The 20,218-nt window shown below is 35.8% G+C and overlaps 1 protein-coding gene and 1 pseudogene across 1 annotated transcript in view; one reads left to right on the forward strand and one right to left on the reverse strand.

The window, feature by feature from the left end:
• LOC150076799 (hepatocyte growth factor-regulated tyrosine kinase substrate-like) overlaps positions 1 to 20,218 on the forward strand; it is a 155,525-nt gene that overhangs the window by 24,568 nt on the left and 110,739 nt on the right. Inside the window, exons 3-6 of the mRNA XM_090386541.1 lie at positions 2,998 to 3,082; positions 5,252 to 5,327; positions 11,138 to 11,230; positions 15,766 to 15,889. Coding sequence (XP_090242667.1) covers positions 2,998 to 3,082; positions 5,252 to 5,327; positions 11,138 to 11,230; positions 15,766 to 15,889 — 378 coding nt within the window. The remainder of the gene's footprint in view (positions 1 to 2,997; positions 3,083 to 5,251; positions 5,328 to 11,137; positions 11,231 to 15,765; positions 15,890 to 20,218) is intronic.
• On the reverse strand, positions 6,761 to 7,424 carry LOC150076800 (translin pseudogene; annotated as a pseudogene).

The raw sequence follows: 20,218 nt of genomic DNA on the forward strand, positions 1-20,218 counted from the left end.
CAAAATATGAGAGATGCCAAATGGTGTGTAATAGTAAAGACTAAAAAGGTTTTATGGCTGAAAGTCTCAGACTACAGAAAATTCACTAATTTCAGTATTAGATGCAACAAACTTCATTCACAATATGAGATACAACAAAAATGACGAAATATCGATAATATACGGGATGTCTCAAAAATATTGGTACAAACGTTTAGGGGGAGGAAGGTAACATCTAAAGGAATGTGAATCGCATAGGAACCCATAACCGGAAACGTCATGGGAAAATAGTAGCAGAGGCACAAGAAGCAGAAATGACACAAGACAGTAATTAGTGGCAAACATTTATTTGACATAATATTAACAATGGAGTACAAGATGGATGCATTTCATGATGTTACAACAGATGCTCAAAGGTTCCACCAAGAGAGCTATGCCTGCGTGACACCGACGCAGCATGGATTGGCGGATATGGTCGAACACACCTGCAGTTTCTTTGACAGTAGCAGCAGCCCAGACTAGTCTCGCCACAAGATCCATTTCTGTCTCCACAGGCGATTCATACACGATAGATTTGAGAGTCCCCCACAGAAAGAAATCGAGGCTTGATAAAGCAGGTGAGCGTGGGGGCCAGGCAACAGGTCCACCACGGCGAATCCATCGATGCCCAAAACGCCTGTTCAAATGGTCACGAACGCACCTTCCATAATGGGCAGGCGCCCCGTCATGTTGAAACCAAATGTTGCATCTCACATTTGCTGGAACATCGTCAAGTAACCCTTGTAGAACTTGTTCAAGAAAGATCCGATATTTAGCGGAGTTTGTGCGGGATTGTAACAGGTATGGGCCGACTAAGCAGTCACCGACCATATCTGCCTACACATTTATTGCGAAGCGATGTTGTGCCGCATGGGAGCGCACACCGTGTGGGTTGTCATGAGCCCACACATGAGCATTGTGCTGATTGAATAAGCCTTCCCGAGTGAAATAAGCCTCATCCGTGAACAAAACATAGGCTGGAAAATTCAAATCTTGAACACTTTCTTGGAGAAACCACTGCGCAAAAGCCACACGTGCAGGATGATCTTGGGGGAGCAGTAACTGAACCCTTTGGAGATGAAAGAGGTGTAAGGAATCGTCATGCCAGACACGCTGTACACTGCAACGAGACACTCCTAAAGCAGAGGCAATGGCACGTGTGCTGGTAATAGGATTATTCTGGATGGCATTCAACACACTTTTTTCCATGGTGGGAGTTCGCGTCAAACGTGGTCTGCCCGCACTACTCCTGTTACCTCTAAATGACCCATAATCGCACAAATTTTGATGCACACGCGCAAACAAACGGTGTTCTCGTAACATGTATGTCTGGGAAGCGTTCTCCATAAATTCATTGAGTGGCTCATCCATTTCCCTCTGCTAATCCATACACTAGGTGCATGTCTGCCAGCTCACAGTTCGTATATCGATGCATGCTCTTCGTGCGGCAGTGGATGAGCCACTGCCAAAACATCACCGCACCGTCTATTGACTTACGGTGATGTTTCTGGTTATGGGTTCCTATGCGATTCACATTCCTTTAGATGTTACCTACCTCCCCTAAACATTTGTACCAATATTTTTGAGACACCCTGTATATATGAGAGTTACATTTGATAAATGTAGATAATGTGCCAAATAGATAAAAACAGACTATATAATTTGAAGAATTCTACTTTAAATGGTTGTTTAGAAGTGAAATGACAAAATATTATAAGTATTCTTAGAATTTTGAAGTGGACCTGAAAGTGTTACATTATAAGCCATAAAATTCTTTAAATAATAGCCCCTTTAAGACTGAAGCTAAAGATAAAAATCCTATGTTAAAAAGTAAGTTAAGAAATACACCTACTATAATTTAGAAGAACTCTATTCTTCAAAAGTATAGTATGTCTGTTTCTTATATACAGTTAGTTTTAAATATGATGCATTTATAACTTGAATATGGCTTCTTGAAGAGGCTGCATTTAAACATTTATAGCTTACAATCCAATCCCTTTCCAGGGCCATTTCAAAATTCTGACAGATATGTCCATAGTAGTCATTTCATTTGTTTGTACTCTTTTAAGATGTAATTCTGCAGACAAGTGGATCCCCCTCTAAACCAATGTTTCAATTATGGGATTTTATTATTATTACATAAGAGGTTTTTTTGTTGGCAGATGCAGAATGACTTTGTTGCCTTGCATCATTATACCATTTTAATGCAAATAGTAACTTAAGCTTTTTTAACCCTCAGATATTCAATGTTTTGAATTAAGTTTATCTTAAATTATCATTTTGCTGGAAAGTTTAATTTTCATTAATCTTAGAAAAATTTTAAATAATTGTCACCTAAATAAAGGCAATAATTTTCTGATAATGATATAACTAAACAGCTTCTACGATGGAAAAAAAAACTTATTATCACTAAACTTTTGGGGTGTGGTCACATAAAAGTATATTCTAGTATTCTCCATTTGATTTTAGTACACATTCCACTTTTCTGCTACACACCGCTGAAAATCTTTTTGATGAAATCCTTTCAGTAGTGCTGTTGCATTGCTGGATTGCATTGCTGATATCCTTTTTCTATATCAAAAAGAATTGCACTTTATAAATTTGTTTCACCATAGCAAACAGTTCCAGGCATTCTGTCTTCAAGTTTTGAAATGTTTATGACAGTGCGTTTGTCAAAGAAGATCATTCAGACTTGTCAAGCGAGATAAGTGGATTTTGCATTGTGTCAATATCACTTTTTCACAGATCTCTTTTGTCAAAAAAGAAAAATAAAAAAAAGCAATGTTTTCTTGTTCCCAAAAATACGAGAATATTGGAGGTGTACAGAGGTGAATACAGAGCAACTTGGGATGTTGGTCTGCGCGCGTGCACACACACACACACACACACACACACACACACACGCACTAAAGGCTGGTGATAATTTTTTTTTAATATATATGTTTGATAACTTTATATATCATCATTTTTTTTTTTTAGAGAAAGCAACAAGTCATCTGTTATTAGAACCTGATTGGAATGCTATTCTGCAAATATGTGACTGCATAAGACAAGGTGATGTACAGTAAGTATATAAGGAAATATTATTACATATTATTAAAAAATATTATTAAAAAAGTATGTTCAAAACTTTATTCTGCAATCACATGTATATGCAGAACAAATACCACATATACATGTGATATTTGTGTAGAATAGAGATGACAGCTGTAGTTAGTGATTGGAATTGAGTAAAATATATATATATATATATATGTACTTTAGTCCAATTATCAGTAATGTACCTTTCCTAAAATTTCAATATTTATATTTTAAGTAGTTGTTAATGTATTAGTACTGCAGAAATGGAGAAAACTATCCCAATTGGCCTTGATTATTTATAGTCCAATGTGACATTTTCAATATATCTCTTGATATTATGTAAGTAGTTGTGTAAAAGCTTAAGAATTTTATTATTGGTATAAGTCATAAATCATTTGCAAAATACAGCCCATAGCCAAGAAGAACTTATCACAGATGACCAAACATTACAGATAATTTTCCTTCAATGAATTTAGGGCAAAGGACTCCTGCTATGAGAGAGGTTTAAAACATAATTGGACAAATGATGCTATGTCCTATTTGTACAATTATGTTTTATACCTAATTATTCTATAAGTGAATTAAGTATGATGAAAATTATGTCATATTCTATCAATATCTGGTTATCATGCTGGTTTTTTCAAGGTCTGCCATGAAAAACCATCCATAACCTCACCAACATGTGTACCAAACATTACATTGATTATTTTAAAATTCTAAAGCTGAAAAACACCACAGCCAGCCAGCCACCATGGGAGGGACTCAATAAGTCCGCGGAAAGTTACTACGGGTACTTGTGACCATGCAGACTGCAGTGCACCCTGGAGTTCCTGTAGGTTCCTTGGTGGAGGATCCATCCATCTGATGTGTTGATCGAGGTGGCCCCATAGATTTTCAATTGGGTTAAGATCCGGGGAAATTCGGTGACCAAGGGAGTAGCTTGAAGTCTTCATCGTGCTCCTCAAACCACTCACGGACATTTCTGGCGACATGGCATGGAGCATTGTCTTGCTGATAGATACCATCGCCCCCCGGGGAACACGGCCAATATGTACGGAAGTACCTGATCAGCGACGATCAATAGGTAACCATTTTCATTCGGGGTGCCCTCCAGAAGTATCAGCAGACCCAAGCCATGCCATGAAAACATTCCCCAGATCATAACGCCATCCCCACCAGCCTGCCTTCTGCCAACAGTTGTGTCCAGGTGTCTGTTCTCGGAAGTTTCACACCTAATACGCCACCGTCCATCCACTTGGTGGAGCAGAAACCATGACTCATCGGAGAAGGCCACCCGTTGCTACTCAGCCGCAGTCCAGAGTTGGTATTGCTGTGCAAACTGATAGTATTGTTTTCGATGAAAGGCCATCAGCATGGGTGCTGTCACCAAGTGTCTGCTCCAGAGCCCAGTGCGCAACAGGGTTCGTTGCACTGTCGTGTTGGAGACTTTTCTTGTGGCCCCCTGGTTCATTTGGATGGTCAGTTAAGCAACAGTAGCGTGCCGATCCATCCTGACCAACTGTTTCAGCCGACATTCACCTCTGGGATCAATGGTGCATGGGGCTCCACAGTTGGCATGTTGGGTAGTCAAAACTGTCCCATTCGTCCAGTCTTGATACACATTCACCACTGCAGCATGTGTGCATTTCACAAAGTCCTCTGTTTCGTAAATGCTGGCAACCCTGGCCCAATAGCCAATGATCATGCCTTTTTCCAGGTCTGATAGGTCACATGCTTTGCCCATGACAGAGGCTGTTACTGTGTTCACGGAAGCCGAACGTCAAGCCTTATATACTTGCAGTGTGTGAACTTGACAAGTGCCCTTTATGATTCGCTAGGCATGTGTGATGTCTACATTGGGGGATGGTCATAATATTGTGACTGGACTCTGTATACTCACCGCCATACACAGGAGGAGATCATATTGGATGGTGTATTATAGCTAAATAAATATAATTCATCTTTAATTAGAAACATTATACTGAGATTATCAATATTATTTTTATTCACTGACTGATATCAGTTATGTCCTGTATGTTCTTATTTTATTCTGAATGAAAATATTAATTTCTTATGATATATTTGTTTTATGCTTTGTAAATATTCACTAGTTAGTTTGCTGAAACTTTTGTTTAATGCTTTTCATTTTAAGACCTAGATATGCAATGAGTGCCATGAAGAAGCGACTGTATTCTGCAAATCCTCATGTTGTATTATATACTCTGCAGGTAAGACAATTTCAGATTTGGTTGGGGGGGGGGATTTTTATAAATGTAATTTGTTTTTTTAATAAATGTATTTGAAAAAAACAGATGCAGAAATATGTTTTGAATCAATTAAATGAAATAAAATACAGGATATTCCAGATAAATGGAGTTTTCTCAGTATTCATATTTCTGTGTAGTTTGATATACTATTTGCACATGTTACCTTTGAAATCTCTCATATCTGCGGTGTCATCCAAGTGGTTTGCTCTGGTTCGATTGCATAGTTGTTAAAATTTTAGACAGTTACCATTTTCCAAATCTGTTATATCAAGTCAGTACAAAGGTCACTATTGTAATTCAAATCAGTCCTTGACTTCTAGCCTTTAATTCGCTGTTTTTTTTCACATGGGCAAATTCAAGATTTTATGATTCAATAGTTTTGATTCTAAAGCTTTACATTTGGAAAGATCTAGGTCCAGATTTCTGAATCATCAAAAATTTACATTACCTTGTTGATAATGCAAATTCTTGATGATTCAGCAATGAAACAAGGCCGACTATTATGTTCTTATTGAAGCTTTTGCAAGTGGGACTGGCCAGCATAGTCTCAAGCAGGAGTAAGGTTCTCATAGATGATTTACTCTAGAGGAGTGTAATCTTGCAAACAGACAAACTAGCTTAGAATTTTAGACTCAGTGCAGTGACACTTCCTGGTGTTTTGAATTGGCTTGGTACCAATCTAAACAGCCCAGCATGAATGACATATTAAGGAGCACCTGGTATGGAAATATTGGTGCACATATTAATTGTATGTTTGAATTCATTAATTGTCTTACGAATTTCACTTTCTCCAGATCAACCACTCTACAAGAAAAATAAAGCATTCAACCAAAAATGCTTGCATGTCGTAATGGTAATGTAGTGTGTGGCCTTTTGCTGGGGGAAAAAAAAAAAAAAAAACATCTTTATTAGGTCCAGTGACGTGCAACTACACCAGGGCCCAGAGCTGTGGAAGGGGGGACAAAAGGAAAATAAGAATATTGAGAAAGTTAAATAAATTACATTTGTATCATGGTGATATGGCACTCATTAGAGCTAATCATAAAGTAACCAGAATTTTGATTTTGTCTGGTTTTGATTTGGTTACAAAAATTTTGATTGGATATCTGGGACTTGTTGAATGATGTGCTTGAATGCATAATACAGTCATTTTTATTCATTTTGTTTTTGTCCCCTTCAAGGACTGGACCTGTGCAGTTGCACCACTCTTTGCTAAACTCTTTGGAAAGATCTCATTCTCAATTAAAGACATCCACAGAGTACTATGGTAGCGCTAATGACTAATGAGAGGACTTCCAGTAAATGATTTCCTGTAATATTTCCAGGCTTGGCAGAGACATTAGAATATGCATATGAAGTCATAGGAAGAGTGCTCTGAAAATATTCATAGTTGATTAACTTAAAGCATACTTAACTTTTAGATAAACTGACCACTTGCAAAATATCACAACAGCTATAATAAAACCGTTCAAATATATCTTAATATGCGATGAGCCCTCAATATCAGCAATCTTTTCTGTAGATTGAGGTTTTAAACCACGTATGGACAAGTCATAAACTACTTCTTCAATTTTTTTAAATAATACTGAATTCAGGCCATCAAGTCTTTTTCTAACAGAATCATTCTTCAGATTTAGAAGACAAAATCACAAATTGATTTTGTCTTCTAAATCAGTTATAAACTGTGATATCCCTGCAGGATGCCCATAATCACCACATGTAACACTGTTTACTACAAAACAAGCCAACACATCAGCTAAATTCAAGAACCCTAACAAGAAATCATCTAAATCTATGTGGAATCCCTCTTCCCGATTCACTTTTATCCCAGAAATTCAACTGTTACTTCTTTATTGATCAATTTTTCTGATTCAAGATAGACTATAAATGCAGATAAAAATACCAAACTTTGGGTAACAAACTGCCAGTGAGATCGTGGAATCTAAATTACTGGTCTCTCAGAACTTTTATACTCAAAAGTTCATAATAGTGTTGATAGTTAATGTTGATAGTTAGTGATTTTTTTTTTTTAAATTTATGTCCCCTCGTGTGGCGCATTATAGCCTCAGTTGCTGATGCACCAATAAAACCCAAACCCAAACCCAATCCCCTCGTGTGCTCTGAGCAAGAAGAAGGGTTCTATCAGGATTGGGCTTACTCAGTTCCATTCAAGGCCTTAAACGCCTTAGATCTCCTTGCAGGTGCCTAGTCTCCAGACACTGCAGTTTTCAAAACTGAAGTCTTTCCTGGTAAGAGCACACTTTTGCTCCCCCTCACCAGTCTTATTACTCCTCTCTGCACCTGTGTGCAGAGAGGAGTAATAAGACTGGTCCTTCCTAAAATGAAGCTTTCAGACCTATATACAGTGCTCAAGACACAACAGGCACCTCCGTAGCCAGGTGGGAAGGAGCAGCAGTGCGTAGCACACGCTTCTTGATTAGACCGGGGTTCGAGCCCGTCACCACCAAATACGGAGGATGCGGAAAGGTCAGGGAATGATCACCGCATATCCTGGAGCAATATGGCCTTAGTTGCTAATGCTCCTAAAAACCAAATAACAAACAAACATCAAGATACAACCAAACCATTGCCTTATCCAATGGGATAATCACCTCGTTTTCTCTTCGGCAAAATTCTGGTTGACTTGAACTTCTGTAGACTGTAATTGTCAGGAAATACGTAAGAAGAAAGGTTGTTCCAGAAAATGGCAGCTGAATGAATAAACGAGGAAGATGAAAAGGCATGTGCTCGGACTGTTTTGAAAGAGAGACCGGGAATTATAGAAGCCAATTCAGAAGAACAGTGCCTAAGGAAGTATCTGTTGAAAAGGCATGCAGCAGAAACAGTACATCTATGAGACAGCGAGTGGAGAGACTCTGCTAGAGATAAGTCATTAATTAACCTAACTGCCCTCTTCTGAATGGAATCTAGAAGCCTGAGAGGTTTTGGGGGTACTGTACCAAATATGGGAGCAATATTCCATGGTAGGATGGATTTGTGATTCGTACAGAGTGAACAGCTGTTTGGAAGAAAGGTAATGTCGAGAGCGAAAGAGAAAACCAAGTTTTTTAGATGCAGAGGAAGCAATATTTGTAATGTGCTTGTGTCAAGAAAGATTAGAAGTCAGGGTAATCCCCAAAAGAGATATATCATCTTGCCTAGAAATCAGAGTATCACCAAAGATAAGCATAGGAGCAGAAGAATCCTTTTTGCGAGATATAAGACAAGACTGAGTTTTAGAATGATTGAAATCAACTAAGTTATCTTTGCTCCACTGAAGAATTACCTGGGGATCAGCATTTGAGGAATTGGTAGCAGATATTCGAGAAGTCGAAGCTGATTGAGCAGGGCAAGAGTTCTCAAACTGTAAAGTAGAATGCAATGTGCTGTCATCTGCAAAACTATGGATAGGGTTTCCAGTCAATTTTTTTTTTTTTTTTTTTTTTTGTAGTTGTTGGCGCATCGGCTTCTGTGGCCATAGTGCACCTCCCAAGTTTTTTGCAGTACTTTGATCCAAGCCCAAGGCGGGATTCGAACCCGCAACCTTTGGGTTGCCAGGCAGGCACTTTACCCACCTGGCTAGCCCGGTCGGCTTCCAGTCAATGGAAGGTCATTAATATACAAATGGAAAAGAGTGGGGGAAACCAGCATTAGTGGAGAAGTTAGAAGACAGAGAGTCATCTATCATCACCATCAGTGAGCAATCAGAGAGAAAACTGGATAACCAATTACAGAAAACAGTTGGTAAACCATAAGATGCAAGCTTGTTTAGAAGACCTTTATGCCAAACAAGATCGAAAGCCTTTGAAATGTCAAAAGCAACTGCTTGAGTTTCACCAAACTTTTCCATTGAATTAGTACCATAGATAGGAAATATAAGCAATAATATCATTAGTGGAGCAACACTGATGGAATCCATACTGGTGATAGTTGATCAGATGGAAGGTTTCTAGATAGTTTAAGAGTTGGCAGTTAATTGATTTCTCCATTACTTTAGAAAGAGTAGAAGTGCAATGGGATGATAACTGGATGGGAAGCATTTGCCACCCTTTTTAGGAACTGACTGAATATGAGCAAATTTCCAAGCAAAAGGAAAAAAACTCTTGGAATAAGAAAGTGAAAAAAGACGACACAGAACAGGAGTAAGTTCAGCAGAACAGGTTTTGAGAACAAGTGGAGAAATACCATCAAGACCGCGCCTCCATAGCCAGGTGGGCAGGAGCAGCAGTGCGTAGCACACGCTTCTTGATTAGACCGGTGTTCAAGCTCGTGACCACCAAATACGGAGGATGCGGAAAGGTCAGGGAATGACCACCGCATATCACTGGAGTAATATGGCCTTAGTTGCTAATGCTCCTAAAAACCAAATAACAACCATCAAGACCTGGAGCTTTCTGAGCATCAAGTTTCATCAAAATCCTTCTGACATCCTTTTGACGGAAGACCACAAGAAGCATTAAATGAAGTGTGTTGGGAATGGTGGGAGGTGTTTTACCAAAATCATTAATACATGAGTTGAAAGAAAAATGGGATGCTAGCAGGCCAGCTTTATCCTTGGCTGAAGTGACAACAGAACCATCTGGTGTTGACAGAGGTGGGAGCAGAGATGGGCAAAAGTTGCAGCCAATAGCTTTGATAAGAAATCAGAATGCTCGGCTACCATTAGGGCAAGAAGCAAGTTTTCTACTCTTAGCCTGTTGAAAATCTAGTTTGGACTGATTAATAACTGCTTTACAATTGTTGCGAGCTTTGGTGTAGGCAGAAAATGAAACTGAAGAATTAGAAACAAGCCAATTACGATATGCAACATTCTTCTTTTGAGCAGCCTTAACACATTTATTGGAAAACTAAGGTTTAGATAAAGGACGAGATTTTAAAGTGGAGTGTGGAATAAAGGATTCCATTCCTACAAGAATAATTTCACCGACACGATCTGAGCAAACGTTGACATCAGAAGTTTTGAAACAGTAATCCGACCAAGGTCCTAGCAGCCTGTCTGCACTGCTCAGAGGACTTCATATCTGACTGCACAATTTTCCCCAGATTTTTTTAATTCTCCAGTGCCCTGAGGATGGTACCACACAGCTGGTATGTTAATCTGGGACTACTGCTCCCTATATGAAGTACCTTGCATTTGTCAATATTAACTTCACTTGCTACTTCTCAGCCCATTTGCTTAATTAGTTTGCTTACTTTTTGAAACTAAGCATTATTACCAATAGTTTTGAAACTATTATACTCCAGACAGATTTAATATTTTGGATTCTGCCATTTGGCATCTTTCAAAGTGCAGATTTAAATCATCACTCTTTTGATAATTATTCAATGTGGTGTCCTCTGATCAGATGGCAGTGCCATCATAACTACTTTCATGGTGACAGCATCGTACTGCAAATAAAATATTTGCCGTACAATGTATCAAAAGTAAAGTGCTTTTCTTTAATATCAAATTATCATTACTCTGATACTTTTATATTTAAGATACTTTTTATTGAGTATTTTGAATGCAACAAATTCTCAATTATTTCAAATGCAACATGTTACCGTGCAGCAATACCAAAGTTTGTGCTGCGTGTAAGAAATTGTCACTATTATGTAAAAATTGCATGCCCCCCCCACTCAATTTGGCTTTAGTTCACTTTAGAAAAAGGATGTTAGTCCTGCTAGTAATGTCTTAAATTTTCTGGGCTTGAGATTTTTAAAATTTTAGCACTCTTAATTTCATATATTGCTTATTTATTATTATTTGTTTGTATTTATTAATATTTTAGGTTCTGGAATCATGTGCAAAAAATTGTGGAACACCTATTCATCAAGAAATATCTGCTAGATCATTTATGGAAGAACTTAGAGAACTAGTTAAGGTGAACCAGTACTTTATATTCCATATTTATATAATATAATTTGTTATTCGGTATAATGCAGAATAAATTTTAAAAAGGATAATGAATTTTAAGTGAGATATAAGATGATTTAAAATGATTTTTCCTGATTTCAAAATTTATTTTGACTAAACCAATAAAGATACATTGAAAAATAAGTCACTTCTCAGAATATAAAGGTGCCTCCATAGCCAGGTGGGAAGGAGCAGCAGTGCGTAGCACATGCTTCTTGATTAGACCGTATTTTGAGCCCGTCACCACCAAATACGGAGGATGCAGAAAGGTCAGGGAATGACTACTGCATATCCCCGGAGCAATATGGCCTTAGTTGCTAATGCTCCTTAAAAAAAAAAAAAAACCAAAAAACCAAATCAAAATATAAAGTTTATTCCCAAATTTATTTCAGAATAATGAAGTTCACTATATGCTCTATTTGTGGCTCTGCCTGCTTCAAGAATATTAAATTTATTGTTATATAGTCATAATATATTATGCCGAACTCATGCAGTAACTTCACAAATATTTTTGTGAAAAAATATTTAAAAAATTATAAAAAAATATAAAAAAATCACAAATACTTTTGTGGAAAAAAAAATATTCATTGTTCTCTGTGCTATATCATATATCTCCAGAGGAAAAAAGTCAAAGGTTGAAGTGAAGAGTTAGATCAGTTAAACAAGCTGACAAAAGAATGGAATCCTTGTTCAGTTTAGCAGATTTGCACTTGTAAAAGTATTATAACCATGTTTTGAAAATGTGATGGTATGGTATATCACCTTTTTGAAACAAAACACTTGGATTGTCCTCTGACAGCTGGACCTCAGTCATAGCTCTATGCTGTGATCATCAGTCTATGCTCTTAATTGAATAATTAAGTGTAGCAGTGTATATAAGTAGAAGGAAGAGATGAACATCAAAAACTGTAAATACTGGCAGATACAAGTGAATTATAGAATCTTTGAGATTAAATTTCTGTGAAATAGTAAGTTGTATTGATCAGTGTCATTTCTGCTGACAAGTTAATTTGGTCTCTCTCTCTCTCTCTATGCATATATATATATATATACATATACATATATATGCATATATATATATATATATATTAATAGTTATATTAGTGATAAAAGGAAAGCAAGAAATAAAGCAAAGCAAGAAAGTTAAAAGACAATAACTAATATTTATGGGTTAATGCAGTTGCAAGCAATCATGCAATACACCCACAATGTCTACAGAATATCATTAGAAAAAGTAAATCAATCCAATAATAAGAATACCATCAAGGACTTAAGAAAACGCAAAAAAAAAAAAAAAAAAATATTATTATTATTATTATCGCTTTTTACCGACAATCTAGATGACTTCAACTGGGGCCAACCACCCAGAATGAAGGCAAAAAACGATAAGAAGTTCTCTGTTTCTGTGATGATCAATATATGCTAAGTAATTTAAATCTAAACCAAATATAAACCAGTATAGGCCGAACATAAATCGAATATAAATAAATCGAATGAAGATAATTAATTAAGAAAAATTTTGAAATATTAGAATCAAAGGTAAGAAATATAAGTAAAATATAAAAATGTAAGCATATATTAATCATCGTTGACCCGACAGAGAACGTAATTTAAGGATTAAAACAAGATTAAATATATAATACATACTACATTTGACCGTATCTAGGACATAATGTAATAGTCGTCAAAATAATATGTGGTGCCCCCTATGTGATGGATACGGTAAAAATAAATAATTAAATTAAATTAACGCAAAGAGAAACATGCAGATAGTAAGAAGAAAAACTAAAGGAGTAGGAAAAATAGAACCTGAACTCCACAAAGGCGAAAAATAGTGGTATAGATAAGAAATAGTTTCTCCTACGTCCTCGGATTGCCCTAATAATTTCGGAGAAATAAAAGTTTTATTTCTCCGAAATTATTAGGGCAATCCGAGGACGTAGGAGAAACTATTTCTTATCTATACCACTATTTTTCGCCTTTGTGGAGTTCAGGTTCTATTTTTCCTACTCCTTTAGTTTTTCTTCTTACTATCTGCATGTTTCTCTTTGCGTTAATTTAATTTAATTATTTATTTTTACCGTATCCATCACATAGGGGGCACCACATATTATTTTGACGACTATTACATTATGTCCTAGATACGGTCAAATGTAGTATGTATTATATATTTAATCTTGTTTTAATCCTTAAATTACGTTCTCTGTCGGGTCAACGATGATTAATATATGCTTACATTTTTATATTTTACTTATATTTCTTACCTTTGATTCTAATATTTCAAAATTTTTCTTAATTAATTATCTTCATTCGATTTATTTATATTCGATTTATGTTCGGCCTATACTGGTTTATATTTGGTTTAGATTTAAATTACTTAGCATATATTGATCATCACAGAAACAGAGAACTTCTTATCGTTTTTTGCCTTCATTCTGGGTGGTTGGCCCCAGTTGAAGTCATCTAGATTGTCGGTAAAAAGCGATAATAATAATAATAATATTTTTTTTTTTTTTTTTTTTTTGCGTTTTCTTAAGTCCTTGATGGTATTCTTATTATTGGATTGATTTACTTTTTCTAATGATATTCTATATATATATATATATATATATGCATGTGTGAGTGCCGATCGGGCTAGCCGAGTGGGTAAAGTGCCTGCCTGGCAACCCAAAGGGGGTTCAAATCCCGCCTCGGGCTTGGATCAAAGTACTGCAAAAAACCTTGGGAGGAGCACTATGGCCACAGAAGCCGATGCACCAACAACTACAAAAAAAAAAAAAAAAAAAAAAAAGCATGTGTGAGCACATGTACGCATGCTTCTTGTGATAGTTTTTCTCACCTAAAAGTCGGTGCTATTCAGGCATATGAAATATGAACATCAGCAGATAATAATATACATAAAATATAACAAAGAATGAGGTAGCAATACAAGTATTGCACACAGGCATTACAAGAAGAAACAAGGAGAAGGAAAATTATACACTTTTATATATGAATAAGTCTGTAGTGTTTGCAATACCTTTTTATTTCTCACTTAGTGTTCAGAAAATGAAGTGGCATTTTCCAAATATATATTTGGATCTCTCTCTTAGCCTGATTCAAGTCTGTTGGGGTGTGTACCCACCCCAACTGGGTTTAACAAATAAATTCTTTAATTTTTACTCTATCTAGAAAGCTGAAACTCACTATAGCTGGAACCAGAACTGTTTTCTTCGATTTTCTCATTTCAATTTTCAGAAATTTCTGTTCAGTTTCACGCAAACGACAAAAATGTGACATCAAGTGTGCATTTTTTTTAAGCCTTTTACAGTTATTTTTTTAACCCCCACCTTAACTAGCCTAGGGCTTATGAAACAATACTTGATTCATTTATTGTTTTAGAGAGAGCGTGCGCACGTCTCTGTTTACAGAGAGGAGTTGTTTATGGAACGAAGCATGAGAACGGTTTGCTCCAGGATTGCATCAGTTCTCCATATAGCTTTATCGAGAAGGCAAAAAACAAACAAAAGACAAATGCAAGCTACTCTTTGTTGGTATAAGAAACAATAAAGCAAAATGGTATTAACAATTGTTTCTGAAAAGCGAAAAGATCGTATTTCCTTTCTTCAATGTGTATTGCACCTACTAACAGAAAATCAAGGAAATTCATTTATTGGAAGCTACACTCTAGAGCAAAGTTTCCGGCGTCCCCCCCCCCATACTTCTCATTTAACCCATGCACGGTACTAAGTACTATAGGTTTTGATACCTTTCGTGTTTGGGGTTTTCATAAAAAAAAAAAAAAAAAAAAAAAACACTGGAAATGGGAAAAATTGGTGTAAAACTGATAACACTGCAATGCGCATTTGATAAAAAAAAAAAGTTTGCTCTATTGTAATTGTTTTTAGGGAACAATATCAGAACAGCAGTTCCCTGGATGTATATTTGATCTTCTAACGAAATTTCAAGAAAATATTTCTATTGATAGCTGCGTTATAAACTTCGAAAACTGGTACACAAAAGAAGAAAAAAATCATCCACTATGAATAATGGATTGTTTCTTGAAATGTGTATTGTTCACAAAACTACAATATTTTTGAACAATACAAAGATAACGGATTACGGCTAATGGAATGGTATTTTTAGAAAATATTTCCTTGGTATGAAACTGTTCTTTTACAAGATTTCCCAGAATAACAAACCTGGAAAAAAAATAATTTAAAAGAAAATAAATATGTTGTTAAATCAGTCGCCATGATTGATTTTAATAATATAGCAGAATTGCTTTTTTTTTCTGTTCATTTGTTTAAGAATAGAAAATATATAATTTGAGAATTATTAAAGCTTGCCTTTCAACTTTGAAGACAAAAGGTTAAACATAACCTTTACACCTCAAGTTGGTTTTAACTTACTGTAAGAGATAAAATTATCCAGACATAGGAATGGATTTAGGTTTTTAAAAACACATAAGTATACAACTTTTATTATTTATTTTTAAATTTTTTTACCCCAATTCCTTTTCAGAAACCAACCAATGAAAATGTGAAAAATAGGATTCTTGAACTGATTCAGATTTGGGCTCATGCTTTCCGCAATGAACCTAAATATCGGGCTGTCCAGGACACACTTAATCTACTAAGGATGGAAGGTAAAGTTAAATATATAAGTTCTGTTTGGTTATGTTTTCACCATTACATCTAAGGTTTCTAAATTCCTGATATTTTTTAATCTTTGGGAACCAGGAATGAGAAATTGTGGTTCCCGAAAATTTTATTTTATCGATTAAATATTTGCTATCTCTTTGAAAATAATTTTTGTCCATATTCTAGTCATGAAATGTTATTATAATGAATTGTATATTGTGGCATATAAGTAAAAAACTAAAATTTAATAAGAATTAGATATTAAAAAATACGATTCATAGTTTGATGAATGTAAACAGAAAATTTTATTATATTGGTACAGCATACAGATAGGCAACATTATTCTATTCATTTATTCAAAAACCTTAAGTTTGAGATTAGCATAAAAGAAACCTAAGTAAAGACTAATGCTGAAACAAAACAAATAATAAGGAAAACTAATATTAGCATTTAACATTTACAATCATTATTAAAATGAAATATTAAAAAAACACAGTGCATTAATTGTTTGGTCACAAAGCCTGAGTCTTTGCTTAGTTACAAATAAGCCTGAAATAGAAAATTTCCTTCATTTTGAGTTGAAGTAGATCTAATTGTTAGCAGTGTATCTAATAACATTGTTAGATTCGGTGTCAGTGTACGTGTCACTTCATATAAATTCATCTCACTTCTTAACAATGAAAATACCTTATTTGGTTGGATTAGCTCTTCTTTTGCTGTTGAAATGGATATATCTCTTGCTAACTAGGCACCTCCATAGCCAGGTGGGCAGGAGTGGCAGTGCATAGCACACGCTTCTTGATTAGACCGGGGTTTGAACCCGTGACCACCAAATACGGAGGATGCGGAAAGGTTGGGGAATGACCACCACATGTCCCCGCAGCAATATGGCCTTAGTTGCTAATGTTCCTAAAAAGCAAATAACAACAACAAGTCGCTAACTCTGTTTTTAGCTCTGCTTCTAATTCTCCGGGTTCCAAATTTTCCATTTCTTTGTTCATATTATTTTCTGTTTCAAACTCCTCTATTGAAGTGCAGGTAACCCTCGCTTAACACGGTAATTTGGTTCCTATAAAATCTTATGTAATGTGAAACGGTGTTATAAAGGCCTAAGAACCGGTACAAATGGGGGTTACATTCCAAAAGCTAACAAAAATATACCATTTTTTTATAACTATTGGAAACTTAATTTTTGTAGTAGTAATACCTTAATATTTTAACTTTATTTTTATAATAGCAGTAACTTAAATAGTAATAACTGAACAAACGTCTTACCTTACAAACTGTGATACTTATATGTGAGATAATGTACATTCATTTAATTTTCTTCCTCTTCATCGCTGCTTAGCAGCAATGAAGTGAGATGAAGAGCAATCTCTTCTGCAGCATTTAGATTTCATGTACTTTCTGCTCTCTTTAAAAGTCACGAACTTCATTCTTCGAAGTCAATTATTTTTTATGGTCTCAAACAAGCACAAGTTCAATAACACAGAAGCTATTGAACACCCGGGGATTTCCCAATAAAATACAGTGTACCTCCACTTTAAATGATGTGTGAAAATCATAAGAATATTTTCTAGTTAGCAAAATAAAAATAAATTTACACTTACTTAATTAATACATACTGTAATATGTACATACTAATCGATATTTCTGTTCACTGAATTTTTTTTTTTGTTTTAAAATTTAAAACAGTAAAAATGATAAGCAATAAATAACAAAGAACACAGCATGCACAAGTTGCAACAAACACATACAAAGTAATGAGTTTCTGGAAATTTATATTTTTTATATGATTGAATATTTCACAGAAGAGGAAACACATTTCACCATAATAATGTGAAAACCCACAGAATTCCAGCTATCGGTACTATAGCAAATGCAAGAAGATTGAGTTTACCACCCTTTTATAATTGATTACACTAACAGAAAAGACCAATAAACCGGAAACTGCAAATTGTTTTTATTGTTTTATGGTAGTGACCTCCAGAAATGTGTTTTAGAAAAATACCATGAAGGCAATAACGACTAGCGAGTCATCACCAGGGATTCAGAAAAAAGGAATGGAAACATTGAAAATTATTGAAAATTCATCTAACATAATAGCAGGGTTTCCCTAGCACAAATGCTTAAAAATACCTTGTTATGGGAGATTTCTAGCAATTCTCAAACTGTGTTAGAACGAAACCTTGTTGTAGAAGTACTGTTGTGCGAGGATTGCTGCAATTTATCAATCATGTTAGAGCGAAACTGTGTTGTAGAAGTACCATGTTATATGGGGCTTGCCTGCACACTAGGGCTTACAATACTGATATTCCGGGATCCCGGTCATTTTTTTCCAGTATTCAAATCCCGGTATTGATACAAAAATACCAGTTTTTCGGTACTAATTTAAAAAATAATTATCCATTATTTATTCACATAAAGGTTATAAAATTAACAACAGTAAATTATTAATACTGCTGAATTTGCAAATGAGGGATTGTTATACACAGTAGAAATGCAACGGAAACCTGAAAATGTCATGAAACTGTAAGACAAAATCTTACAAATATATTTCTCTTAGTAAGTATAGTGTGTGAAAGTAAAGCACTTAAGGAATAACGAAAACATCATTACAGAAATATTTCCATTAGTGGCAGTAGGCCTGGTAGTGCAATTTTAAGGAATATGGTGAACAGTGGTATGGCAGGTGTGGAAGGGTTAAAATTAAAAGCTTCTGAACAATAGTTTAATCCTTCTATTACACTGCTATTGTAGATTCAACACTTAGTGCATTTTGGGAAAGAGTGTCAGTATGGAGCAGTTCAAAGTTATTGTGAACAGGTGATCTTGAGGTAAAAGATGAAAGCATTTCGTTGTGTGGGAAAAATATTCTGTTTTTCCTACCAAAGGAAGAATGAGTTTAAAAAATAACACCGTGATTAGGTCGGGTTTAAATTTGATAGGGGTAGATATGTAAATGCATGCAAACTCCTCTGGGGTTTGCACTTGGGGGGGGGGGGGTAATTATGCATTCAGATATGAAGTTCTCTGAGCAGGGAAGACAGGCTGCCAGGAAAGTTCATGGGATTTTGTCAATGATATACAGTAATTTTGCTAGAAGGGATAAGATGATAATTATCCCATTATATAAGGCGATAGTTAGGTTGCATCTAACCATTATGCTGCATACAGGCCTGGAAGCCTCATTTTGGAGGAATGTAGATACTTGTAGTAGTAGTAGTAGTGGGAAATGATGCAAGAAAGCAAGCTTGTAAAGCATCAGCCAAAAAAAAAAACTCACTACCCACTTACACACTTCTCTCTTCCACACCCTCAAAGAATTTGTCTAGTTCTTCTGTGAATTTATTCAAACCATCCACTTCCACAACAACAGATAGAAGCCTGTTCCAATGATTAACCACCCACTGGCTGAAGATGAAAACTTCAGCACAACTGTGCTACAACCATGCTTTCTCAACTTAAATTTATGCTCCCTCATGTGTGGTCTCAGCAAGAGGAAGAATTCCATTCATGTACAGCTTACTCAATCCATTCAAGGTCTTAAACACTTCAATCAGATCACCGTGTAGGTACCTAATCTCCAGAAGCTGCAATTTGCAGAACTGAAGCCTTTCTATGTAAGAGCACCATTTTGTTCCCTTCACCAATCTGGTTGCCCTTCTCTGTGCCCCTTCTAACAGATCTTCATCCTTTCTAAAGTGAGGCTTCCAGACTTGTATTCAATACTAAAGATGAGTCCTAACCATGGCCTTATACAATGGGATACTCACCTCCTTATCCCTACTAGCAAAGTTTCTGTATATCATTGACAAAATTCCATGAGCTGCTTTGGCAGCACATCTGCATTGCTCAGAGAATTTCGTATCTGACTGCACAGTTACCTCCAGGTCTTTGATGAATTTGAAGTACTGATTAAGTCATCAAATGCAGACATTGTAGGGATAGCAGAGACATGATGTCACTCAGACACAAGTGATGCTGATTTTGAATGTGGGGAGTACAATATATACAGGAAGGACAGACAGGACAGGAGGGATTATGCTCATAGTTAAGAAGCATATTATATCTAAGACAGTGCATCCAGTCGACATGGGTGACCATTGTAATGTTGAGTCAGTTTGGTGCGATGTAAGAACTTGGAAAAAAAATTGAGAGTAGGAGTGTGTTATATGAGAGTAGGAGTATGTTATGGAGATGTTCTTGCTGTCATAAAATCATAAACCATGAAAGAAGGTAGGTAGTGGTGAGCGAGTAAACATCAAATTTTATCCCTAGTTCTAGCAACCAGCTTGTAAAAATCATTTTAAAACTCTACTCTTGAAATGTGA

The sequence above is a fragment of the Mastigoproctus giganteus genome, chromosome 12, assembly GCF_048544385.1.
Source record: "Mastigoproctus giganteus isolate SK-2022 chromosome 12, ASM4854438v1, whole genome shotgun sequence".
NCBI classification, from domain to species: Eukaryota; Metazoa; Arthropoda; class Arachnida; order Uropygi; family Thelyphonidae; genus Mastigoproctus; species Mastigoproctus giganteus.